General features: G+C 44.2%; 1 protein-coding gene across 1 annotated transcript in view; it reads right to left on the reverse strand.

Moving 5' to 3' along the window:
• The window catches only part of LONRF3 (LON peptidase N-terminal domain and ring finger 3), a 41,640-nt gene extending 15,620 nt beyond the window's left edge, over positions 1-26,020 (reverse strand). Inside the window, 5 exon segments of the mRNA XM_033201247.1 lie at positions 13,572-13,662; positions 14,453-14,717; positions 17,035-17,190; positions 21,142-21,261; positions 25,598-26,020. Of these exon segments, the coding sequence (XP_033057138.1) occupies positions 13,572-13,662; positions 14,453-14,717; positions 17,035-17,079 (401 nt within the window). The 5' untranslated portion in view covers positions 17,080-17,190; positions 21,142-21,261; positions 25,598-26,020.
• Between the last annotated feature and the right edge of the window lie 18 nt (positions 26,021-26,038).

Raw genomic sequence — 26,038 nt, forward strand, 5'->3', positions numbered from 1 at the left:
GGCTGGCACCTCTAATCCCAGCTACTTGTTGGGGGTGCTGAGGCAAGAGGATCACCTGAGACCAGGAGTTTGACACCCCATGTCTTAAATAAATTATTCGTCAAATAAAAGAAAATAAAGATAAAACAGGAGAATATCTTTATGACCTGAAGGTAAAAAAATGAATTATGACACAACCCTGCCTATAAATGAAAAGATGGATAATTTTGACTGTATTAAAATGAAGAGCTTTTGACTGGGTGTAGTGGCTCACACTTGTAATCCCAGTGCTGTGAGGCCGAGGTGGGCGGATCATCTGGGGTCAAGAGTTCAAGACCAGCCTGGCCAACATGGCAAAACCCCGTAAAAATTAACAGACTGTGGTGGCGCGTGCCTGTGATCCTAGCTACTGGGGAGGCTGAGACAGGAGAATCGCTTGAACCCAGGAGGTGGAGGTTGCAGTGAGCTGAGATTGCACCACCGCACTCCAGCCTGGGCGACAGAGTGAGACTCCGTCTCAAAATAAAAAAGAAGAGGAAGCGCTTTTAAGTTCATCAAAAATCTCATTAAGAGGGCAAAAAGGCAAGCCAGAGTAGGAGAAAATATCTGCAACACATAACGACTAGCAAAGAACTTGTATGTAGAGCATACAGAGCCCCTAGAAGTCAGTAAGAAAAAGAGAAGGAAGCCAACAGAAAATGAACAAACACTTATATGCACCAGCAGATGTAAACAATGTTTATAAGCAATGTTGCCCATGATATCCCCAAACTAGATGCAACCCAAACATCCATCCATAAGAGAACTGGTGGATTCATACAATGGAATATTATACAATAATGAAAATGAACAAACTTCACCTACATGCAATAACATGGATAAATCCTAATACTGAGTAAAACAAGCCAGATTGAAAGAATAAATTCTGGGTAATTCAGTTTATGTAAAGCTTTTACATAGGCAAAACTAGATTGCATCACCTAGATATGCATATATGGGTAGTAAAGCTATAAAGAGAAACAAGATAAAAGTCAAGATAGTGGTTGGGGTAGGAAGGATACCTACCTCCCTACAGGTATCCTCTATGATTGGAAAGAGGCATATGGGCAGCTTCTTGGGTCCTGGCAATGTTTTACTTCTTGAACTGAGAGGGGTTACACAAATATCTTCTCTACAATATTTTGTTAAGAGAACATATTTATATTTTATGAACTTTTCCACTGTGTGTATTTCACAATTTAAAATGTTTTTCAAAAGCGTGATTTGGAACCACTGCTGTGATCTAATTACCAGAGCAGCCAAACCAAAATATCTCATTTCCTTGGTAACTTAGTCCTGTGAATCTGAATGTCTTATATTATTCGATGGTACTAATGATGAAGACGATTGATGAATCAGTATCTACAACTAATATGCAAAACTGTTTTTCCTGAGAATTTCGCAATTGGGCCTATTGTTCATTTAAGAATGTAACCTAATGCAATCTATCTAAAATAACAAAGATATAGCTGGCTAATTAATTGCAATAAATACTGACATTTAGTGAGCAGATGAACAAAACACACACAAAAGGACACAGTAATCTCTTAGCAAAAGCTGTGATTAAAATGCCCCTGACTGAGTAGTAGCAAACACAAATGCGGCCACAGATGCTGCATAATTATTGCTTTGAAATAGTTCAAGGTTCAGATGCTTAGAATACATTACACTTTTCAATACTCAATTCATTTCTATATTTAGGGCTACTCTGCTTCTCTGCACGGCCTGAGTAAAGTAAGTGACTGGAACAGATGGAATGTATTTCTCTGGCTATATTTCTTGGTGTGTCAATACTTAACTTTGCATATTAAGAGGTGGTAATTATGATTAGCTTCATTATACTATTGAGAAAATTTAAACCGAGACAGGTTAAAATAACTTGCCTAAGATCACACAGCTAGCTGGTAAGTAGCAGGGCTTTGGGATGTGAGGTCAGATCTGACTCCCAAGCCCATCCTTCTTCTTCACTCTATGATGTGACAGCAACTATGTGCATGTATTTCTGCATCCAAATAGACATCATCCATCTACATGTAGATACACACACTCATATGCACACTTTTCTCCCTCCCTCTCTCCTCTCTCCCTCCTTCTGAGAGAGACAGACAGACAGAGAGAGAACTTGACTAGAATCCTTTTTATTTACCACTTCAGGTAACAATTTCAGAAGAGGTATTTATAAATCAGAGCAGGGCCAGATTTTCACAGAGAAAACATTTTACATTGTTACAGTGATGGAGTAAACAATAGCAATAATAAATGCTTTCAGTTTGATGTCAGCCTGGATAAAATGTTTGGCTTGTCTGGAAATAGCTATCTTTTCCCACCAGTTACATCCTTGTATTGTGTTCTTTTGCTATCAAATGAGAGCAAAGAGGAAAGGAGGAGGAAAGGAGGGAGGGGAAAAGGAGAGGGAGAAATAGGGAGAGAGGGAGGGAGGAAGAGAGAGTGACAGTGTGAGAGAGAGAGAGAGACAGAGCGATTGAATGAGAGTGAACTGACAGGATCCTTAACACCCAGCTACTTGAGTAGCTAAAACTAGGTTAAATATAAAGCTTCTTGTTAGAATTGACAAAGAGGTCACTGGGCCATTAGATAACTGGTTCAAATATCAAACATTCTTACTGCATATCTCAAAATGTCCTTGTCACTCCAAAAGTTCTGCTCCACAGCAGCCCCAGAGGTGGCCCCCAACGGCTAAGGTATCTACACGAGGCAAATATCAAAGGAGCACTTGCAACCACTAACGATTGAGGGGCAGAGTTCTGAAGGGTTGAAGTTAGGGGGCAACTTCCCTCAACAGAGCTCTCCCAGTTCAGCAAGGGAGACTTGGAGATTGGAACGGTCCTCACTTACACACCTCCGATTATTGTTCCACTCACTCTTTCCACCCTTTTCCCTGTGGAACTTACAACCTGCTCCTCCTAATTTTCTCTCTAGAATCTGTGTATACAAATTCACACTCTAACTTGTTTTTCTACAAATGCAGCTCCACGAAACTGGATTTCATACTAAAATCTTGCACAAATAGTACAAATGTCTAATTTCATGACCCTACAGATTGTTTCAGACTATCTTTACTCCCAGACACTCTCCCACAAGGACACATGAGGGTAATAAGAGAACCAATCATATTCTTAACAACGAGAAAGGGAAGAAGAAAACTGGAGAGGTGGAATCAAAAGCTTTTTCAATGCTATCATAATTCAACTGAAGCATGTGTATGAAATAGCCTCTGCCAACATCCGATGTCTAACTTATAGACAAACACTGTTGGAAAGGGAACTCCATCTGTCTGACTTACAGACAAACCCTGTTGGAAAGGGAACTACATGCTGCTGACCGATGGCTGCAGTTTTCAGAACCTCAAGATCCAAAGTTCTTTCTAGATTTAGTAGGTTTCTTATCACCATCAAGCAGTGAGAGGCCAGCTATAACTTAGCAGCTTATGCAATGGCTACTCCAGGCACAGAGGGTTTTTGTTTTGTTTTGCTTTGTTTTGTTTTGAAGTCTCACTAGAATGGAGGGGCAGGATAAGAGAAATCGTGGCTTTTAAATTTCGAGTGAGCCAACTAGAAGGGGGTCTTATCCTCTTAGTGTTTATTTCTTGGATCAAATTGGGAGACCTCCTTCAAAGCCCCCTGTTGAGTTCAAGGATAAACAAGATGAAAGGGAGAAAGCAGAGGAACAAAAGAACTTACACCTCAGGATTCTTAGTTTTCAGAGAAAACACAAACAGGATGAGTCTGTATGTTTGATTTCTTGTCCCCTGGATGTTGGGGGAGTGTTAAGAAGGATACGTACAACAAAGACCTGGTCTCTGAGCAGGCTGAGTCAAGTCTACTCCACAGCTCACATCATGGGCTTAGAGTCACAACGGTATTACCTACAGGAGCCCATTGCTCTGCCTGGAAGCAGGATTTCTCTATCTTCTACCTTGGCTTTGCCAGAACCCACCTGCCATTCTATCATGAGGGGGTGAGGGAAGTAGTGAAAGGAACCTGCTCATTTAGCCCCTCCCACCCTAGCCCACTCCACCCATATCAACTCCTGACATCATGTGAGGCTTGCTTTGAGTGCTTCAATATTCCACCTGCTGAGCTGTTTATCAGGTCTGCCAAAGCTTATGAGCAAATCTGGCATCCAAAATTTTTTTTAAGAGAAAGAAGGTCCACATTTCAGGTAATGGCTGTGTTACTCATTTTTAGTCATCTGACAACAGTCATTCAGAATACAAATGCAGGTGATCAATATGAGAAGCATATGTGCCCATTAAAGGGCGAGGAAATATCTGAGCAGTTTCTGCTGGCTGGATCCCACCATGTAGTGTATGAAAATACTTTTTTAGGGCCAGGCACAGTGGCTAACGCCTGTAATCCCAGCACTTTGGAAGGCCAGGGTGGGTGGATCACCTGAGTTAGGAGTTCAGGACCAGCCTGACCAACATGGTGAAACCTTATCTCTACTAAAAATACAAAAAATTGCCAGGCAGGAGGCTGAATTGCCTGAACCGGGAGGTGGAGGACGCAGTGAGATGAAATCACACCACTGCACTCCAGCCCGGGTGACAAAGTGAGACTCTGTCTCAAAACCAAAATTAATTTAACTTAATTTTTAAAATTAAATAAAAAGACTTTTTGTTATATTTTCTCTTGGGTCAATCATCTTAATTTCTTATTTTATTTTATTTTTCCATAAGTTATTGGGGTACCGGAGGTATGTGGTTACATGAGTAAGTTCTTTAGTGGTGATTTCTGAGATTTTGGTGCACCATCAACCGAGCAGTATACACCGCACCATGTTTGTAGTCTTTTATCCCTCACCCTCCTCCCACTTTTCCTCCCAAGTCCCCAAAGTCCACTGTATCATTCTTATGCCTTTGCATCCTTATAGCTTAGCTCCCACATATCAGTGAGAACATACAATATTTGGTTTTCCATTCCTGAGTTACATCACTTAGAATAATCTCCAATCTCATCCAGGTCACTGCAAATGCTGTTAATTTATTCCTCTTTATGGCTGCATAGCATTTCATTGTATATATATACCAGAGTTTCTTTATCCACTCGTTGATTGATGAGCATTTGGGTTGGTTCCACGATTTTGCAATTGTGAATTGTGTTGCCATAAACATGCATGTGCAAGTATCTTTTTTGAATAATGGTTTGTTTTTCTCTGGGTAGATACCCAGTGGGATTGCTGCATCAAATGGCAGTTCTACTTTTAGTTCTTTAAGCAGTCTCCACACTGTTTTCCATAGTGGCTGTACTAGTTTACATTCCCACTAGCAGTGTAGAAGCGTTCTCTGCTCACCACATCCACGCCAACATCTACTGTTTTTTGAGTTTTTTACTATGGCCATTCTTGCAGGAGCAAGGTGGTATCTCAATGCGGTTTTGATTTACATTTCCCTGATCATTAGTGATGCTGAGCATTTTTTTATGTTTGTTGGCCATTTGTGTATCTTCTTTTGAGAACTGTCTATTCATGTCGTTAGCCCACTTTTTGATGGGATTTTTTTTTCTTACTGATTTAAGTTTGTTGTAGATTCTGGATATTAGTCCTTTGTCAGATGTATAGATTCTGAAGATTTTCTCCCACTCTGTAGGTTGTCTGTTTACTCTGCTGACTGTTCCTTTTGCCATGCAAAAGCTCTTTAGTTTAATTAGGTCCCAGCTATTGTCTTTGTTTTCATTGCATTTGCTTTTTGGTTCTTGGTCATGAAATCCTTGCCTAAGCCAATGTCTAGAAGGGTTTTTCCAATGTTACCTTCTGGAGTTTTTATAGTTTCAGGTCTTAGGCTTAAGTTCTTAATCCATCTTGAGTTGATTTTGTATAAAGAGATGAGGATCCAGTTTCATTCTCCTACATGTGGCTAGCCAATTATCCCAGCACCATTTGTTGAAAAGGGTGTCCTTTCCCCACTTTGTGTTTTTGTTTGCTTTGTTGAAGATCAGTTGGCTGTAAGTATTGGGTTTATTTCTGGGTTCTCTATTTTGTTCCATTGGTCTATGTGCCTATTTTTACAACAGTACCATGCTGTTTTGGTGACTCTGGCCTTATAGTACAGTTTGAAATCGGATAGTGTGATGCCTCCAGATTTGTTCTTTTTGCTTAGTCTTGCTTTGGCTATGCAAACTCTTTTTTGGTTCCATATGAATTTCAGAATTGTTTTCTTCTAATTCTATGAAGAATGATGGTGGTATTCTGATAGAGATTGCATTGAGTTTGTAGATTACTTTTGGCAGTATGGTCGATTTCACAATATTGATTCTACCCAGAGCATGGGATGTGTTTCCATTTGTTTGTGTCATCTCTGATTTCTTTCAGCTGTGTTTTGTTGGTTTTTTTGTTTTGCTTTGTTTTTTTTTTTGACGGAGTATCGCTGTCGCCTGGGCTGGAATGCAGTGGCGCAATCTCTGCTCACTGCAAACTCCGCTTCTCAGGTTCGCGCCATTCTCCTGCATCAGCCTCCCAAGTAGCTGGGACTACTGGCACCCGCCACCAGGCCCAGCTAATTTTTTGTATTTTTAGTAGAGACGGGGTTTCATCGTGTTAGCCAGGATGGTCTCAATCTCCTGACCTCATGATCCACCCGCCTTGGCCTCCCAAAGCGCTGGGATTACATGCATGAGCCACTGTGCCTGGCTTGTGTTTTGTAGTTTTCTTGTAGAGGTCTTTCGACTCCATGGTTAGGTAAGTATTTTATTTTTTTACAGCTATTGTAAAGGGGGTTCTTGATTTGACTCTCTGCTTGGTCGCTGTTGGTGTATAGAAGAGCTCCTGATTTGTGTACATTCATCTTGTATCCAGAAACTTTACTGAATTCTTTTATCAGTTCTAGGAGCTTTCTAGAGGAGTCCTTAGGGTTTTCAAGGTAAACAATCATATCATCGGCAAACAGTGACAGTTTGACTTCCTCTTTACTGATGTGGATCCCTTTATTTCTTTCTCTTGTCTGATTGCTCTGGCTAGGACTTTCAGTACTCTGTTGAAAAGGAGTGGTGACAGTGGGCATCCTTGTCTTGTTCCAGTTCTCAGAGGGAATGCTTTCAACTTTTCACCATTCAGTATTATGTTGGTTGTGGGTCTATCACAGATGACTTTTATTACATTAAGGTATGTCCCTTGTATGCTGATTTTGCTGAGAGTTTTAATCATAAAGGGATGCTGGATTTTGTTGAATGCTTTTTCTGCATCTATTGAGATGATCATGTGATTTTTGTTTTGATTTCTGTTTATGTGGTTTATCACATTTACTGATTTGCATTTTAAACCATCCCTGCATTCCTGGTATGAAACCTACTTTATCATGGTGGATTATCTTTTTTTTTTTTTTTTTTGAAATGAAGTTTCACACTGTTGCCCAGGCTGGAGTGCAGTGGCGTGAGCTCAGCTCACTGCAAGCTCCACCTCCCAGGTTCATGCCATTCTCCTGCCTCAGCCCCCCTATTACCTGGGACTACAGGTGCCCACCACCACGCCCAGCTAACTTTTTTTGTATTTTTAGTAGAGATGGCGTTTCACCATGTTGGCCAGGATGGTCTCAATCTCCTGACCTCGTGATCCACCCACCTCGGCCTCCCAAAGTGCTGGGATTACAGGTGTGAGCCACTGCACCCAGCCCAGATTATCTTTTTAATATGTTGTTGGATTTGGTTAGCTAGTATTTTGTTAAGGATTTTAGCATCTGAGTTCATCAAGGATATCAGTCTGTGGTTTTCTTTTTCTGGTTGTCCTTTCCTGGTTTTGGTATTAGGGTGATGCTGGCTTCATAGAATGAATTAGGGAGGGTTCCTCCTCTATCTTGTGGAATAGTGTCAAAAAGATTGTTACCAATTCTTCTTTGAATGTCTGGTAGAATTCTGCTGTTAATCCGTCTGGTCCTGGACTTTTTTTTTGCTAGCAATTTTTAAGTTACCATTTCAACCTTGCTGCTTGTTATTGGTCTATTCAGGGTATCTCATCCTTCTTGATTTAAGCTAGGAGGGTTGTATTTTTCCAGGAATTTATCCATCTCTTCTAGGTTTTCTAGTTTACGTGCATAAAAGTGTTCATAGTAGCCTTCACTAATCTTTTCTATTTCAGTGGTGTCAGTTGTAGTATCTCCTATTTCATTTCTTAGTGAGGTTATTTGAATTTTCTCTCTTCTTTCCTTGGTGAATCTTGCTAATGGTCTATCAATTTTACTTATCTTTTCAAAGAACAGGCTTTTTGTCTCATTTATCTTTGGTATTGTTGTTGTTGTATCAATTTAATTTAGTTCTGCTCTGATCTTGGTTATTTCCTTTCTTCTGCTGGGTTTGAGTTTGGTTTGTTCTTATTTCTCTAGTTCTTTTGAGGTGTGACCTTAGATTGTCTGTTTGTGCTCTTTCAGACTTTTTGATGTAGGTGCTTAGGGCTATGAACTATCCTCTTAGCACTGCCTTTTCCGTATTCCAGAGGTTTTGATAGGTTGTGTCATTATTGTCATTCAGTTTGAAGAATTTTTTAAATTTCCATTTTGATTTTTTGACCCAATGCTCCTTCTGGAGCAAGTTGTTTAATTTCCATGTATTTGCATGGTTTTGAAGGTTCCTTTTACAGTTGATTTCCAGTTTTATTCCACTGTGGTCTCAGAGAGTACTTGATATAATTTTAATTTTCTTAAATTTATTAAGGCTCATTTTATGGTCTATCATATAGTCTATCTTGGAGAAAGTTTCATACACTGTTGAATAGAATGTGTATTCTGCAGTTGTTGGATAAAATGTTTTGTATGTATCTGTGAAGTACATTTGTTCCAAGGCATAGTTTAAATCCATTGCTTCTTTGTTGACTTTCTGTCTTGATGACCTGTCTAGTGCTGTTAGTGGAGCATTGAAGTCCCTCACTATTATTGTGTTGCTGTCTATCTCATTTCTTAGGTCTATTACTAATTGTTTTATAAATTTGGGACTTCCAGTGTTAAGTGCATATATGTTAGGATTGTGATATTTTCCTGTTGGAAAAATCCTTTTACCATTATATACTGTCCCTTTTTGTCTCTTTTAACTGCTGTGGCTTTAGAGTTTGTTTTGGGCCAGGTGCAGTGACTCACGCCTGTAATCCCAGCACTTTGGGAGGCCAAGGCAGGTGGATCACGATGTCAGGAGTTCAAGACCAGCCTGACCAACATGGTGAAACCTGGTCTCTACTAAAAATACAAAAATTAGCCAGGCATGGTGGCGCATGCCTGTAATCTCAGCTACTCAGGAGGCTGAGGCAAGAGAATCACTTGAACCCAGGTGGCGAAGGTGGCAGTGAGCCGAGATCACACCATTGCACTCCAGCCTGGGTCTCAGAGGGAGACTCTGTCTCAAAAAAAAAAAAATTATTTTGTTTGATATAAAACTAGCTACTCCTGCTCACTTCGGGTGTTCATTTGCATAAAACACCTTTTTCCACCCTTTTACTTCAAGTTTATGTGAGTCTTTATGTGTTAGGTGAGTCTCCTGAAGGCAGCAGATGGTTGGTGAGTTCCTATCCATTCTGCGGTTCTGTATCTTTTAAGTGAGGCATTTAGGCCATTTACATTGTTAGTACTGAAATGTGGTGTACCATTGCATTCATCGTGCTCTTTGTTGCATGTGTACTGTTTTATGTTTTTGCTTTTTAACTTGTAGTTTTGTTTTATAGGTCCTATGTGATTTATGCTTTAAAGAGATTCTCTTTTGATGTGTCTCCAACATTTGCTTCAAGATTTAGAGCTCCTTTTAGCAGTTCTTGTAGTGGTAGCTTGGTAATGGCAAATTCTCTCAGCATTTGTTTGTCTGAAAATGACTGTATCTTTCCTTCATAAGTGATGCTTAGTTTCACCGGATACAAAATTCTTGGTTGGTAATTGTTTTGTTTGAGGAGGCTGAATATAGGTCCCCAGTCCCTTCTAGGTTTTAGGGTTTCTGCTGAGAAATATGCTGTTAATCTAATAGGTTTTCCTTTATAGGTTAGCTGGTTGCTGTCTCAGTTCTTAAGACTTTTTCCTTCATCTTAACTTTGGATTATCTGATGACAATGTGCTTAGGTTAGGATCTGCTTGCGATGAATTTCCCAGGTGTTCTTTGTGCTTCTTGTATTTGGCTATCTAGGTCTCTTACAAGGCCAGGGAAGTTTTCTCAATGATTCCCCCACATATATTTTCCAGACTTTTAGAATTTCTCCTTCCACAGGTACACCAATTATTACTAAGTTTGGTCATTTAACATAATCCCAGACTTCTTGGAGGCTTTGCTCATATTTTCTTATTTGTTCATATTTTCTTATTCTTTTTTCTTTTTTTAATTTATTTTTTATTATACTTTAAGTTCTAGGGCACATGCGCACAATGTGCAGGTTTGTTACGTTTTTCTTTGTCTTTGTTGGATTGGGTTAATTTGAAGACCTTGTCTTCGAGCTCTGAATTTCTTTCTTTCTTCTTTTTCCTTTTTTTTTTTTTTGAGATGGAGTCTCGCTCTGTCACCTAGGCTGGAGTGCAGTGGCGTTATCTCTCCCTTCACTTTTTTTTTTTTTTTTTTTTGGAGATAGAGTCTCACTCTGTCACCCAGGCTGGAGTGCAGTGGCGTGATCTCAGCTTACTGCAAGTTCCGCCTCCTGGGTTCGTGCCATTCTCCTGCCTCAGCCTCCTGAGTAGCAGGGACTACAGGCACCTGCCACCACGCCGGCTAATTTTTTTGTATTCTTAGTAGAGACAGGGTTTTGCTGTGTTAACCAGGGTGGTCTAGATCTCCTGACCTCATGATCCGCCTGCCTCGGCCTCCCAAAGTGCTGGGGTTACAGGTGTGAGCCACTGCGCCCAGCCTCTCCCTTCACTTCTTGTACCAGTTTTTGGATTGCCTTGCATTGGGCTTTGCCTTTCTCTGTTCTACCCCTGAGTAGCTTAATAACTAACCTCCTGATTTCTTTTTCAGGTAAATCAGGGATTTCTTCTTGGTTTGGATCCATTGCTGGTGAACTAGTGTATATTTTTGGGGGTGTTGAAGAACCTTGTTTTGTCATATTACCAGGGCTGGTTTTCTGGTTCTCATTTAGGTAGGCTCTGTCAGAGGGAAGGTCTAGGGCTAAAGGCTGCTGTTCAGATTCTTCTGTCCTGTGGGGTGTTCCCTTGATGTAGTACTCTCCCCCTTTACTTATGGATGTGGCTTCCTGTGAGTCAAACTGCAGTGATTATTGTCTCTCTTCTGGGTCTAACCACCCAGAGTCTACCCGGCTCCGGGCTGGTACTGGGGATTGTCTGCAGAGTCCTGTGATGTGAACCTTCTATGGGTCTCTCAGCCATAGATACCAGTGCCTGCTCTGGTGGAGGTGGTCAAGGGTGCAACGGACTCTATGAGGGTCCTTAGCTTTGGTGGTTTAATGCTCTATTTTTGTGCTGATTGGCCTCTTGCTTGGAGGTGGTGCTTTCCAGAAAACATCAGCTGTGGTAGTGTGGAGAGGGAGCAGCAGTGGGCAGGGCCTTAGAAATCCTAAGATTATATGCCCTTTGTCTTCCATTACCAGGGTGGGTAGGGAAGGACCATCAGGTGGGGGCAGGGCTAGGTATGCATGAGCTCAGATTCTCCTTAGACGGGTCTTGCTGCAGCTGCTGTGGGGGATGGTGGTGAGATTCCCAGGTCACTGGAGTTGTGTACCTAGGAGGATTATGGCTGCCTTTGATGAGTCATGCAGGTTGCCAGGGAAGTTGGGGAAATACAGCAGTCACAGGCCTCACCCAGCTCCCACGCAAACTGAAGGGCCAGTCTCACTTCCACCGTGCTCCCCCCCCCCCAAAAGCCCTAAGTCTGTTTCCAGTCGGAGAGTGAGAGGGGCTTGAGAACTTGCCCGAGGCTATTTGCCTCCCAGAGTATTTGGGGTGTCTCCTGGGTCCTGCAGAAGCAACCCACTTCCTTCAGAGGGACTATGGGTCCTCTCGGGATTGCTGGTTTGTTCTTGTAGTCGATCTGGAGCGCCACAGTCCTCCCTGCAGACCCACCAGCACAACAAAGAGCGGCCTGCTAACCATCTTAATATTTGTGCAGATATCTCAGCCTCCTTTTAACGCTCTTTGGGGAAACAGACACATTTGTGAAGCTGCTAAAGGACGTGGACCTTGTCCTTGAAAACCCATATACTTTAACACACAACTTGAGACATTCACACATCTATTAGAATCCGTATATAGAACATCCTCAGAGGTCCATAGACCCAAAGTTTCCTTCTGGACCTGTGGTCCAGAAGGAAAAAAAAAGTTAACATTTATTGAGTATCTATTATATGCCAGACACTATTCCAGGTGTTAAATAGATTTTTCTCAATTAATCATGACAACCCCATGGAGTAGGTACACTGTTCTCTATTTTACTGACAAGAAAACAGTAGCAGAGAATGTCACTTGCTCCATCCAGGTAAACAGCCAGTAAATGACAGCACCAGGGAGCCCCTCCTCTAAGCTACTAAGTCACAGCTGTGAAATCAAAGACATGTAAGCAATTAAAAAAAAAATTGTATATGGTTACACACACCATAATCATAGCCTCTTTTTGGGGGGGTGGGGAAGCATGTGGATAATCTGCCTCTCCAGAGATCTGAGGAGTAGAGATAATGTGGCACTGGTTGGTGGGGAGATACTTGGCTAAGTATCTCAGGCCCACCACTAATATTCATGGCACAACACAAAACAAAAGCTAGTCAGGCCCACCACTTGGCTTCCCAAGAATAGATCTGTTGGAGTGACAGTAGCCCTTGAACTTGAGTTCTTGACGGTGTAACTGAGATTAGTGCTGGGGTCCAAAATTTAAATTAACTCTAGGGGCTAGGAATGTAATGCAATTGTGACATCAGGTTGGAATAAGGCATTTGGGCGGCGGGGAGCATGGTCAACTGGAGAGTACACGTCCTGTCTCAAGACATTCACGTTTAAGAAAAACAACCCCCATGAGGGTCAAACAAAAGACATATTCAGACCAGGTGCAGTGGCCTGTAATCCCAGGACTTTGGGAGGCCCAGGCAGGCAGATCACTTGAGCTCAGGAGTTTGAGACCAGCCTGGGCAACATTGTGAAACCCTGTCTCTACTAAAAATACAAAACCTAGCCAAGCGTGGTGGCGCAGGCCTGTAATCCCAGCTACTTAAGAGGCTGAGGCACGTGAATCGCTTCAACTGGGGAGACAGAGGTTGCAGTGAGCTGAAATTGCACCACTGCACTCCAGCCTGGGCAACAGAGCAAGACTCTGTCTCCAAAAAAAGATACACACACACACACACACAAAAGATATATTCAGACATATTCAGCCCAGTGGGCCATCAGTTTGTGACCTGTGAATAGACCGTTCCCTTCCCACTCCAGGTTCTTCCCAAGTCAGGAGTCAGGAATGCAGGGAATGCAGTCTGTGGGAAGGGGACACAAGCTGACCCACGTGACAATCAACGTTGTGATTTCCATTCCATTAGAGCTATGCTTTTTATATGCTAACTAACCTAGCAGTAGGTCACTAGCAGAAAGGTCCAGACACCAGAGATGAAGAAACATCAGGAAGTAAATGATAGTACATAGGACGTACCTCATACATAGAGCGCATTCAAGGTCAGATGCGTCGAAAGATGCAAGTGGTAAACTGAGAGCAGGTTTGTCCCCCTGATCAGTGGGAGGATCTGCGATTTAGAAAGCAAGAAGTCAGCAGTGGAGCCACCTCAGTTTCATAGATAGTACTTCTGAGGCAAAAGAATCCAATGCATTTTTCAGTTTGCCACTCTACCACCTCCCAGAGAGGTGATTTAGTGGACACCTGAGCCGTTGAGAGTGGGACACTCAGAAGTAGGCTCTCAGGTTTCCAGCAGCCCCAACAGAAAGAGAAATGCAAGTCAAAGAATGTCCAGGAGCCCTGGGGACTTCATTCAAATGCAACAGGCACCTCTCTCAACAGCAGAAGCTACAGCAACTCAACGGATTGAGCCAGGCCTTCAAAGCTAAAACTGAATCTTGGCACTGCCAACCTCTCGTGGAAAGATAGCAAGCCACAGCTGCAGCTTTTCACATGCCTACCTATGGGAACACAACTGGGAATGAGCAGGGTGAGGCCTGACCTCACTTTCCTCATCCTGCATTCCTAGATTGGGGATGGGGGTAGCGAGAAGTTGCCCTAGAAGGAAGTGGTATCCCCATGGGTATGGGATGCCATTAGTTGATACTGTACTTGACCTAATGCCTTGGCGTTCCATTATATTAATAATTAGTATCAAACCCTTATTACAGTGTGCTACGCATGGTGCATGATCTCACAGAAGCCTCACAGGAATCTCTGAGGCCACACAGCTAGTAAATGCCAAAGCTGGGGCACACACCAGAGACTAAGGAGCCCCCGGACAGAGGTAAGTAACTTGTATATACTGGTGAGCCCAGGGATCTCCTCCAAGCTACCTTCTCCCTGGGTAGAGCCAGTACCTTGCTTGGAGGCTTTATTAGGAATCCCTGTGTCTTCTTGGGATTCAATTTGGCAATGTTTCCTTTTCTTTTCCTGGCATTTTCCAGTCTTGCTGGAAGCAGCTTTTGGAGAGGTAGCATCCCGCTTCTCCTCCTCTTCTTCCTGGTCTTTCATGTGGTGCTGCTGACCATCCCCCTTCACTTTAGCTGGGTCCATCAGACTGCTGCCATCTCCCCTGGCTGCTGCTTCCTCCTGACTAGAACAATGTGGGAGCTCCATATTGTCCTGGATGAACAAAGAGCCACATATCAGAATCTTCTTAGGACCAATATTGTCCTCTGATATTCTTACCCAGAGTGACAAAGGGAAACTATAGAGTCCTGATCCCCACCCCAATCGCAGAGTGAACACAGAGCTCAGCTGGGGGGCCGTCATAAGGTATTATTTCCTACTTCTTGTCCACACAGCATCTGCAACCAAGGCATGCCCAGCCTGAGTGGAGTTAGGGAACTTCCCTAGGCAAGGACAGGAAGGTATGTAGGAGGAGGGGCTCCTTGGGCAGGTGCAAAAAGGGGAAATGCCAGGGCTAGCACCAATTCCCCTTCCTATCAAATCCTTCCCCAGTAACCACTTTAGCAAAACCAAGGCCGGCAGTGAGGGCAGATCCTGTCACTCAATAGTTCCTCTGGCCCTCACTGCCATTTACGGCCGTCTGCGATCCCCAAACTCCAGCTCCAAAAGGACTTTTGGTAGGGCTTTGGCACAGGTCTGCTCACAGGCCTGCCAAGTTACCTCATGCTGCAGGGCTGTATGCTACACTAGTCAAATGAACAAGGTACAAACTATTCCTTTTACTAGATTTGGGGTGAAAAGCATTAAAAAAAAAAAAAAGACAAAATCACCTGGTGAAAAAACCAACAATGTCTCTAGCCTTTCAAAGAATATTTTCCCAGGAGATGGATATTTGAAAAAGGATTTAGAAATAAGTGCAATAACAACATGTTTATGCAGATTTACATGGAGAACCCCTCTCTAATCTAAACCCATAGTCCACAGGTCAAGATATTCATCTTGTTGTTTCCCTCTAACCCTACCAAAAGAAAATTGGTAGACAGGTGAAAAAGGGGAGCATACAGCTGGGAGAAAACATGAGGTGAGGAGAAAAGTAATGTGGGTTCTCTGTCTCTAACTTGGGGAGTTGGGGTTTTCTCCAGCACAACAGCAGTACTACAACCTTGACTTTCGATGAACCAAAGGCATTGGCCACTCAGGAGTATACTGCTTGCAAAGCAAAGTTGGGTGGAAATCCAATCCTTGTCCCAGCTGGTTCCCACTGGAAAGCCAAGGCTGCTATTTTTCTTCTTTTCAGATGGAGCTGCAATTAGAAGTCACTCCAGGCATTTGGGTTCAGTATTAGCATCCTCAATCATGTAATAGTGATCTTAATGATTGAAATCACTGGGGATTCTCTGATTTCAGGAGATCCTCTAAGTTCTGCTGTTTTTTAAGAAAAGCTGGGCACACCTGCATTTCAGTCCTTTTTTGAGAGTCCAGGGCTTACACACAGGAGAAGAACATGGGGCATGAATGGAGGGAAAACTGCCCCCTAAAGGTGCCCAGGCATTCAGTGCTAAACTCTCCCTTGGAGTCTGCACTTCTGATCCTCAACTTCTGATCACTTACCCTCTGCCGGGAAAGCCAGGGCCTGGAGCCCATCTCTCTTGTGTTCTGTTTTCTGGTTTTCAAAGAAAGGTACAAATACCTGTCCTCCTCCCAGGTCCTTCAACTCACATTCTTTCCAACATTTCTTTCTCTTCTCTGTTACAAATACGTATTGGAAGCTTACTTATGTATAAGGCATAGTGCAAGAATATAAAATTACGTCCATTGAGAATCAAACAGAGTTGTCTTTGCACAGGGTAAGTGCTGGCACTCAAAGACCAGCAGTTTGAACAGACAAAAGCTCGAAAGGAGGGAGAAAGGAGGGATCCTCAGGCCCTCTTCTCAGACTCCTCCCCAAAGCCTATAAACCCACCCAAATTGTACGGCCCAGGGGCAGTGAGCCAATTCCTTTCTAGTTCTGTCAAATCTCTCTTGGCTGGATCTAACCAAGAATTGAAAAAAATAAAAATGTATCCTAGCACTTTGGAAGGCCAAGGTGGGAGGATCACTTGAGGCCAGGAGTTCGAGACCAGCCTAGGCAAAAATGGTGAAACCCCGTCTCTACCAAAAAAAAGAAAACTTAGCCAGGCATGGTGGCTCATGCCTGTAGTCCCAGCTACTCGGGAGGCTGAGGTGGGAGGATCTCTTGAGGCCAGGAGTCTGAGGCTGCAGTGAGCCATGATCATATGACTGCCCTCCAGCCTGGATTACAGAAAGACATCCTGTCTCAAAATTTTTTTTCAATGTAATGAATAACTCTGGGACCATGCCTGAAATTCACAACTGCATCTTTAAGAGGTTCTTTGCAAAGAACAGACCACTAGTGACTCAATTCTTCTTTCTCAGGAACAAAATAGGAGAGGGAGGGCTCACTCCCCACGTTTGCCCACAAAACAGCCAAACGAAGTGTCACGAGCGAGCTGGGTGAGTTGAGTTTTACCTGTAACAACCTTGGCAGATTATGGCTGGTAACTTCAGTAGTCATTGACTCTACGTTTTCCTTTAATCTAGGGTGAGGTGCCAACAGCTTCAGGATATCAGGAGAATGTTCCTGAGAATCCCCCGGGACTGATGGTGAAAAGAAACTAAGGAGAAGCTGTGACATAAAACAGAAGACTTCACTACTTAAGTTTCTACAGGTGCCCAGGTGAAGGGGAGAAGGGTGGGGGTGAGAGAGCCAGCTTTTAGGGCAGAACTCCAGGGAGGAAGCCTGGACCAGTGTCCCCAACACACCACACCGGGGCAGGGGTCCTCGCTTCAGTAGCCATCAGAATCAACTGATGAACTTATGAAAAATCTAGTTCTCTACTTTCTACTACCATCTCCCTCAGGTCTGAAGTGTGGCCCAGGAATCTGGATTTTGAGAAGGCACTACAGATGCCTCTGTTGCCTAGCCAAGGTTAAGAGCCACGATGCTGGTGCTAACACTCCACAGAAATATCTGCAGTGGGATTTTAAAACTCATCTAGGAGGAAAGAGACAGAGAGGTGAAGTCAGGAGAGAAACCTCAGTTGGAGAACTTCAAGTTCATAATACGTCAGTGGGTAGAAGTCTACAAATGTCTTCTAGGATCCTCACTGTTTCTTTTCTCCGTCATCCATTTTGCTTCCTCCTCTCCCCACCATCACCCCTGGATCTTTAATCCCTTTAAAGCTGGGAACCTGAGCAGTTAACTGTTACAAAAAACAGAAGGCCAGCTTCCTCCCTCTTCTCCCAGCCTCGCCTTCCCTATTCTGGCCTTTGCCTCCCAGAGGATGTTAGGTTAAGTTAAAGTACTAGGTGCAAGGAGGTTCCAGTCTCTTGCTGGCTTCCCTTGCAATTGGATTAGCTGGGAGGTAGATGTGCGTTCTAATGTAACTTGCACCATTCACCGTCCACATTCTTGCCCCCAAGTTTCCCTGTACCGGCAAGGATTGTGTGTGTGTGTGTGTGTTTGGTGTGTGTATGTGTGTTTTCATATACTGAAACATGTAACACAAGGAGAGCAGGTGACTTTGCTTCTAAAACCTACTCCAGTGCTTATCACCCAGCAGCTCCTGCAGTATTTGGAGATCCACTAAGGGATGCTCCAGTCCTGTGCTGAGGATACATAGTTAGGATATTAATTCATCAGTGAAATTTGACAGAACACCAAACTCCAGTTTGATTCATTCTCTGGCCCCTAGCAGTCTCTTCATGATGTTCCTTCAGATGCCAGCACTTGCCATGAAGCCAAACCCTGCTCAGCCTTCAAAGCTCAGCTCAAGTGCTACCTTCCCTCACTATTCCAGTCCTGTCCTATGCAGTAGAGAGTGCACCATAATATAGCATCTTGAACACCACGTTATGTTATCCTAGAAATGTGTCACAGATGTAAGCCTTTCTCTCCCGCCAGATGGCCAGCTTCTAGAGGGCACATAACAGATACCCAATAAATACTCATCATACTGGATGGAATTGAATTAAGACACTATCCACCCCAGGGCCCAGGGAGAGGCCTCACATTCAGGCCCAAAGTCCTCAGATTGATCCTTATGTTTCCTTTCAGCTCTGAGAAACCCACTTTCCAGTTATGAGTTGGCAAAGGAGTTAAATGAGGAGGTACTCACAGCACCCCGGGCCATAAATGCCAGCTTTCAGAAGTCCTCCTCCACAGGAGCCAAGGTTGGCCCTCTGAAGCCCTGATGAGTGACCCAACAGGACCAAGCCAGTTCTGAGGAGGCAGTATCCTTGGAATTCTCCCAAAAAGAGCATAATATTCTTCAATGGCAGCCACACAGCATCACAAAGTACAAGGATGAAAGGGCAGAGGGTGGTGGGAAGGAAAAGGAGGCTAAGGGAGAAATCAAAGGAAACAAAGCAGAAATAACAACAGCAGTTCCCTTCCTCATTTTACTACTTGAGATCTCTCTCTATGCCTCTCAATGGCATTGGAAAACAAAGGTTAGGGTCAATTCTCAGTGAGAATGATCACTCCACATGAATGAAAGTCAACTACACTTCAGCCTCAGCCTTAGAAGGGCCCAAATAGGTCAAGAAGGAGGAAAAAGAATCTGCAGGAAAAACAAACATTAAAAAGAAATACAGGCCTGTGAGTTCGAAGGCAGCTTGTTATGTCAACTCAACCTACATCATCTCTGTCAAATCTTTAGCCCTGAAACTGGAATGATCTGGTAAATAAACACAACTGAAGACTCTCAACGTTCTTAATAGCTGCCATGGCCTCATCACACTCAGTGGAAATTCGCCTCTAATTCTTGCCCTCACTTCAGAACTCTGTAACACTCATCATGGGCATATACTCGCTTGCATCATCTGGCATTTATGTTAACAAATGCAAGACTGTAAGTTCCTTGAAGACTAAAACTGTGACTTACACCTCTTTGGGTCTCCAGAGCTTCACACAATGCCTTGCCTCAAACCATTAGGCAGCTGTGGAAATGACAACAGTTTGTCTATAAAAGCAGACTGGAGAGACAGGTCAGCCCAACTGATGACACCAAAAACATCTCAGACCAACTGGTAAATGGACAAACAGGAGTCAAGAAACCATTCCTCCTTGGGTCTGAGACCTGCCTCTGTTGGCCTTTACACACTCTGTTCCCAAAGACAAGTTTCTTCTAACTGCCTTTGTTCATCACGGAACTGGAAAGTTTCATTGCTACTATTGACCCAGCTTCACCAGTGAGTGCTGAGGCTGTGGCCATGTCCTCATGGGAAGCAGGATGGCAGAGCAGCTAAGATGCCAGGCTTTGGAAGCAGATAGACTTGGGTTTGAATACTTTCCCACCAATGACCAGCTGCATGACCTTGGGAAAGTCAGCAAGCCCGAGCTTCATCTGTCTCATCTGTAACCTGAGGATAAATAACCAAACCTAGCCTCAGGAATGTAGTGGGGTTTAAATAATCTACTCTACATAAAACGCCTAGCACAGTGTCTAATGTAGAAGAAATTCTCAACAAATGTTAGCTATTATTATTATCATTACATCATGGACTACACTTAAGATTTGGAGAAGGATCCACAGCTTGAAGTAATTCTCCCCGAACCATGCTGCTCTCAAGCACACCTTTTTCACATACTCAAACCAATCAAAGCAACTTCCCAGAAAGGAGATCCTTTGTGGGAGACAGAAAATCCAGGGCCAGTTCCCTTAGTTCATCGATTTTGCTAACCATTCCTTTCTAGAGCCTTCAGAAACCAGTTCTGTCTCTTGCTCAATTTCTTTATCCACTTCTCTGCCAAACCACACTGGGACAGAAACCGTAAGGCTCGGCAGTGAATAGCAGGTGGGGCACAAGGAGAGCAGAGACAACCTCCAACTGTCGGAATCCAACTTACAGGCCAATTACCCAGACACCAGCAGAGTAAACTGTAAAACAAACAACAAAGTCCACGAATTGAAGATGCCTGAGCCTTCACTCATGCTCTCAGTATTTCACACCATTTTTCTTTTATAACTACCACATTCTCCTGGGACCCAGGAGTTGGAATGACTGTTTGCATTCTATTGTAACCGTCTCTGACTAGCATTTGTGAGGCAATGTGTTTTATTTCTAGCAAAGGAGCTGAAGGTTGGAGTTCTGTGTATGGTGATAGGAGAGGTGGGGACCACCAACGTCCCATCCCAGGGGCTGGTTATCATGTGTGGATGGTGAAAACTGTGATTCAGCCAAAGAAAAGTTATGTAACAGTAGGTAGCCCCACACCCTGGATCTCTCATCAACAGCCAGAATGTCCTCAGTGAGCCTCAATCCCCATGTTAATGTACTTGATTTTGGTTTTTCTCCCACTGACAATCCAGACCCTGAGTCAAAGAAGCAAGAACATTCCTCACAGGCTCCTACAAAAATGTAGGAACTGCCCAATCTGATCGTACACACCAGAAGGACGGTGTTTCTGGGCAATCAATTAGCACTCCCTTCTCCCTTTTGTCCCCTTAACCCAGGGAACCACCCACTCAGGACCCCAAATGCCAGGGAGGGCAGCACCCTCACTCCCCTTCCTAGAGAAGACAGAGAGGTGAGGGTCCAATAGGCAGCTGGACCTCATGTCATTTCAACTCACTCTTTGGGCTCACATCTTGCTCTTGTTCTTTCCATCAAGGGATACACAGTAGAGAAACTCCCTTAGTGCCTCCTCCACCTTGCCTAGGGTGGCTAAGGCTTGAGCTTTTCTGAAATGTGCCTGGAAGGAAACATTAGCATTCAATCCCATTTTATTCAGCCTATTAACACTACTGCTCTAACAATAACTAACCCAGAGCACTCTCTGTTGTGTAAAACATTTTAAAAGGACTCTCTTATCTACAGCCCTAAAATGTAGGCAACTGTTCTAATGCCATTATCAAGAAGACAAAACTGAAACCCAAAAACGTTAACTTGCCCAATGTAACACAGCTGGTAAATTGTGGAATCAGGGTTTGAACCTGGGACTGACTGATACCAAAGCCTGTATTCTTAACCACTCTGCCACACTACCTTGTTTGTGCCCCACCATTGTACGGCGTGACCATCAAATGTAGCAAGAACCCCCATTTGACCACATGCTAACCAGCTTTCAGGGCCTGCCCAGCTATGCCTTCATTTGAACTAGTCTCTCAAGCAAAGAACTAGTCCTCAGTAGTGGCTTGAAAGAGCACCTAAACTAACTGATCAATTTTCAGAAGAAGCCCAGGAGAAGGGATCTGACCTCTCCAAGACCTCAAAGGTAGCTAGTGGCAAAGCTGGAACTAGAACTGTAGTCTCAGGACTCCCAGGATGCTGTTCTCCACAAAGCAGACTGCCTTCAGAGGGCTAACCAGGGGCTGAGCAGATGCTTACTCTCCTAGGGGCTTGGAGCACTGCTGCTCGCTCACCACATACTTTAAAAAGTATGAAGAAGTTTATGGTTCCTCAGGGCCCAAGCCCAACTGCTCTGGGAAAGACACTCTAGGGAGAGCAGAGAAACATTCTGGGAAAGAAGGAAGAAAAAATAGTAGTGGGGGAGAGGGCTGCCCTCTGTGTGTGTCTTGAGACAGGTGGACACTAGCAACTTGGCTTGAAGAGCATTTCACTTGAGTCATCTAGGACGTCCCTCCACCCAGTGGCCTGCTCCCTTGCCTCCTCCATTGGCAGCACTAAGCCTAACTTAGTGAATGAAGTGATCCAGGTTGTGGCTGCTGGATACTCCCCTGCCTTCCTTTCTAACATGCCTCTTTGCAGGCCCCAGAGCCCTCAGGCTATGGCCTGGCTGCAGGGGCTGCCCTGAAGCTGCCTTCTTGAGCAGTGGCCCCTGCTCCAAACCTCTCGAGGACCTTTCCGCATTCCCCCAGCTCCTTCTGAAGCCTTGTCTTGGCTGATACGTGGATGTTGATGGCCTCCCTTGTTGCTTCTCCCAGCAGTGTTTACCAAGGGCCTTTGGGAAGGCTTGCATGACATCACAGGGCAGCTAGAGGGGAGAAGTGTTGGGAGACTGGAAAGGCCTCTGTGTGATCCCACTAATCATATCAAGTAGCAATCCATATACTCTTTTTTTCTTTTTTTTTTGAGACAGAATCGTGCTCTGTCACCCAGGCTGGAGTGCAGTGATGGATCTCGGCTCACTACAACCTCCGCCTCCTGGGTTCAAGCGATTCTCCTGCCTCAGCCTCCTGAGTAGCTGGGACTACATGCATGCGCCACCATGCCTGGCTAATTTTTGTATTTTTAGTAGAGATGGGGTTTCACTATGTTGGCCAGGCTGGTCTCAAACTCCTAACCTCAAGTTATCCACCTGCCTCAGCCTCCCAAAGTGCTGGGATTACAGGCGTGAGCCACCGCACCTGGCCAACCCATAAACTCTACCTGCTCAGGGCAACCAGCTCACACCACTGAGAGCTGTATCACCTGCAGGATGTGCAGAGTACCACACACTCTGTCTGGATGGCTGGAATAGAGAATAGGGCTGCCAGAAGAAACCCCTACACTTGGGGCATTTTACACAGAAATGTTGGGAAATATGCAAATCAGGGTGGGAGGTGGTTTTGAATTATATGCATCACTTCCAGTCTTCTCTTAACCCCTAAGACAATAAATTATCTCATCACTGCCCCCACCTATCACTTCATCACTATGGGGAAATGAAACTCCTATTTAATACTTTCATCGACTCTTCCTTCACTGGGGAAGTCACTTTTCCCATTTCACACCCAAAATGCTTCATTGCTTCTCAGTTCTGCTTCTCACCACACTATCAAGGTTCTTAGCCCTAAGATCTAGGCTTAGGGTGGAGGTAGAAAGAGCTGCAAGTCCTCTTACTCCTAGGCAGCTCCCTGACTTGCACTACTGGGAGGCCGAAAGTGCCCCCCACTAAAGCTCCTTTGGGTTAAGACACTGGTGCCTTGTATTAAACACTAAATGTGTTCCTTGGGAAAAAAACATACTAATTCATCATCACTCATGAAAACCTTCTCAGGAAAGAACATACAATATTCAACTGACATTCATGGCAGAGTACACAGGTCCACATGCTTTATCTGGTTTCCGATCCAAAAAAAGTTCTGATAATCCATTGTTTTCATAAACTGACATCAAAATTCATTAGATGGCAAAACCTGACCTAAACTGATACAAAGTGTTTAAAAATATTTAGCCCACTAAGTGTGAATTTTCACAGAATCTGCTGGATAGTGTGTTTGATTATAGGAAGCTATCCAGAGCTCACTGAGACCTAATATATGGTCCTTGCAAAATATAAAACATTCTGGATTCTGAACACTTCTGATCTTATAAGATTCAGATAAGGGATCATGGACTTGAACTTGGATACACTGGTTTTCTGAGGAAGGCATCCTTGGGTTGTGTGGAGAGAGAGCACTACACGCAGCAAGCTTTATAGCTTGCAGAATGTCCTCTTGGCCACGTTCACTTTTGACCCTCACTGCATCATTGCGAGGCAATCAGGGCAGATATCAATAGCTTCATTTTGCAAACAAGGATACTTGGGGTTCAGAGAGTGAAGCCACCTCCCCACGGTTTCCAAGTAGTAGAGCACAGACTCAATCTAATCTTCTAAACAAAGTACTGACATGTGGCTGAGGGCCAGTCCTGAAGCCAGGCAAAGACACGGAAAGTGACACTTTGCATCCTGGCATTCTGAGAGGTGTCCAGGCTGTTTTTCTTCTCACCCCCCATCTGACCTAAATCCTTGGGGATACTGGCAGGCTGACTGACTATATTAAGGACTTGAAATGGCACAACCATTGTGTGAGTGTGAGGATCCCTTCAGAGAAAACTGGCTAAGCTGCCAAGGAGCCTGGCTATCAGTAGAGGTTCAGGAGCACCAGGCCAGCAACACCACTCTCACCTTCCTCTTTCTAATGTCCCTGAAAAATGATGATAATGATGGCGATAGAAAACATTTATGTAGGCCGGACACGGTGGCTCACGCCTGTAATCCCAGCACTTTGGGAGACTGAGGCAGGTCGATTGCTTGAGGCCAGGAGTTTGAGACCAGCCAACATGGCAAAACCTCGTCTCTACTAAAAATACAAAAATTAGCCAGGCATGGTGGCACACGCCTGTGATCCCAGTTACTCGGGAGGCTGAGGTGGGAGACTCACTTGAACCTGGGAGACAGAGGTTGCAGTGAGCCAAGATCACGCCACTGCACTCCAGTGTGGGAGGCAGAGTAAGACTCTGTCTCAAAAAAAAAAAAAAAAAAAGCCAGCGCAGTGGCTCACACCGTAATCCCAGCACTTTGGGAGGCCGAGGCGGGCAGATCACGCAGTCAGGAGATCGAGAACCATCCTGGCTAACATGGTGAAACCTGTCTCTACTAAAAAAATACAAAAAAATTAGCCGGGCACGGTGGCAGGCACCTGTAGTCCCAGCTACTCAGGAGGCTGAGGTAGGAGAATGGCGTGAACCTGGGAGGCGGAGGTTGCAGTGAGCCGAGATCGTGCCATTGCACTCCAGCCTGGTCATGAGAGGGAGACTCCATCTCAAAAAAAAAAAAAAAAGAAAACAGAGAGAGAGAGAGACAAGAAGGACAGAAAGAGAGAGAGAGAGAAAGAAAGAAAGAAAGAAAGAAAGAGAACGTTTATATAGTACTACATGCCAGACACTGTTCTAAGCACCTTACATTATTAGCTTATGTAATCCTCATAACAGCCCTATTCAGTAGCTGCTTTGAATATCCCCCATTTTACAGATGAGGTGATGATGAACTACTGGGAAGTTAAGTCATTTGTCCAAGGCCACGAAGGTCATAAAAGTAGCAGTTGAGACACAAACCCAGGCAGTCTGGCTCCCAAGTGCATAGTTAGAGAGTCACTATGCCCAGGCTGTTCTGAAGGTCATCAGTTGAAGACTGAATTGGGGAAGAATCCAGTTCCCTTGCAGACCTGAGTCACCCTTTGCCCAGGGATCTTAACCCTGGCTCTTTTGCAAAGCCTTCTTCCTGTTCTGCTTGAGCTCTAGAGCCCCTACGCTCCAGGGAGGAGCCCTTCTGCCAATTCCTGTCTACAGTACAACCCTTCCCACCTCTCCCATCCCACACTCACCTTAAACCCATCGGGCGGAGCTTACATGCTATTTCTGCATCATGCAGTGCGTTCTCATGAGACTCAAGGTGAAATAAATCTGAGACCGATTGCTATAAGCAAGTGGTCATTCGGAGCTGCCAAAATAAGAAAGAAAAACCCTATTAACAGCCCCCAGTGCAAGCAGGTGTTAAGTCCTGTATGAGTATGGATCTTGAGAAATGATAAGTTTCTAGGACTTTTCTACTGGAGATCAAAAGGGTTAGGCCTTTTCTAGTCCTAATATTGTCCTGCTTTCTACACCCCCAGCCAGTCTGGGCCTGAGGTTCCCCAGCTGCAAAGTCATTTTTGCCCCCACTCAACAGCAGTTCATTAGAGGCCCCGTGGTGTCAGTGATGCATTAGACACTTGACATAGATGAGATGTGGCTACACACAGCTAGTGTGGCAGCCTGGTTTATGA

This window comes from Trachypithecus francoisi, unplaced genomic scaffold (assembly GCF_009764315.1).
Source record: "Trachypithecus francoisi isolate TF-2019V2 unplaced genomic scaffold, Tfra_2.0 Lachesis_group6, whole genome shotgun sequence".
NCBI classification, from domain to species: domain Eukaryota; kingdom Metazoa; phylum Chordata; class Mammalia; order Primates; family Cercopithecidae; genus Trachypithecus; species Trachypithecus francoisi.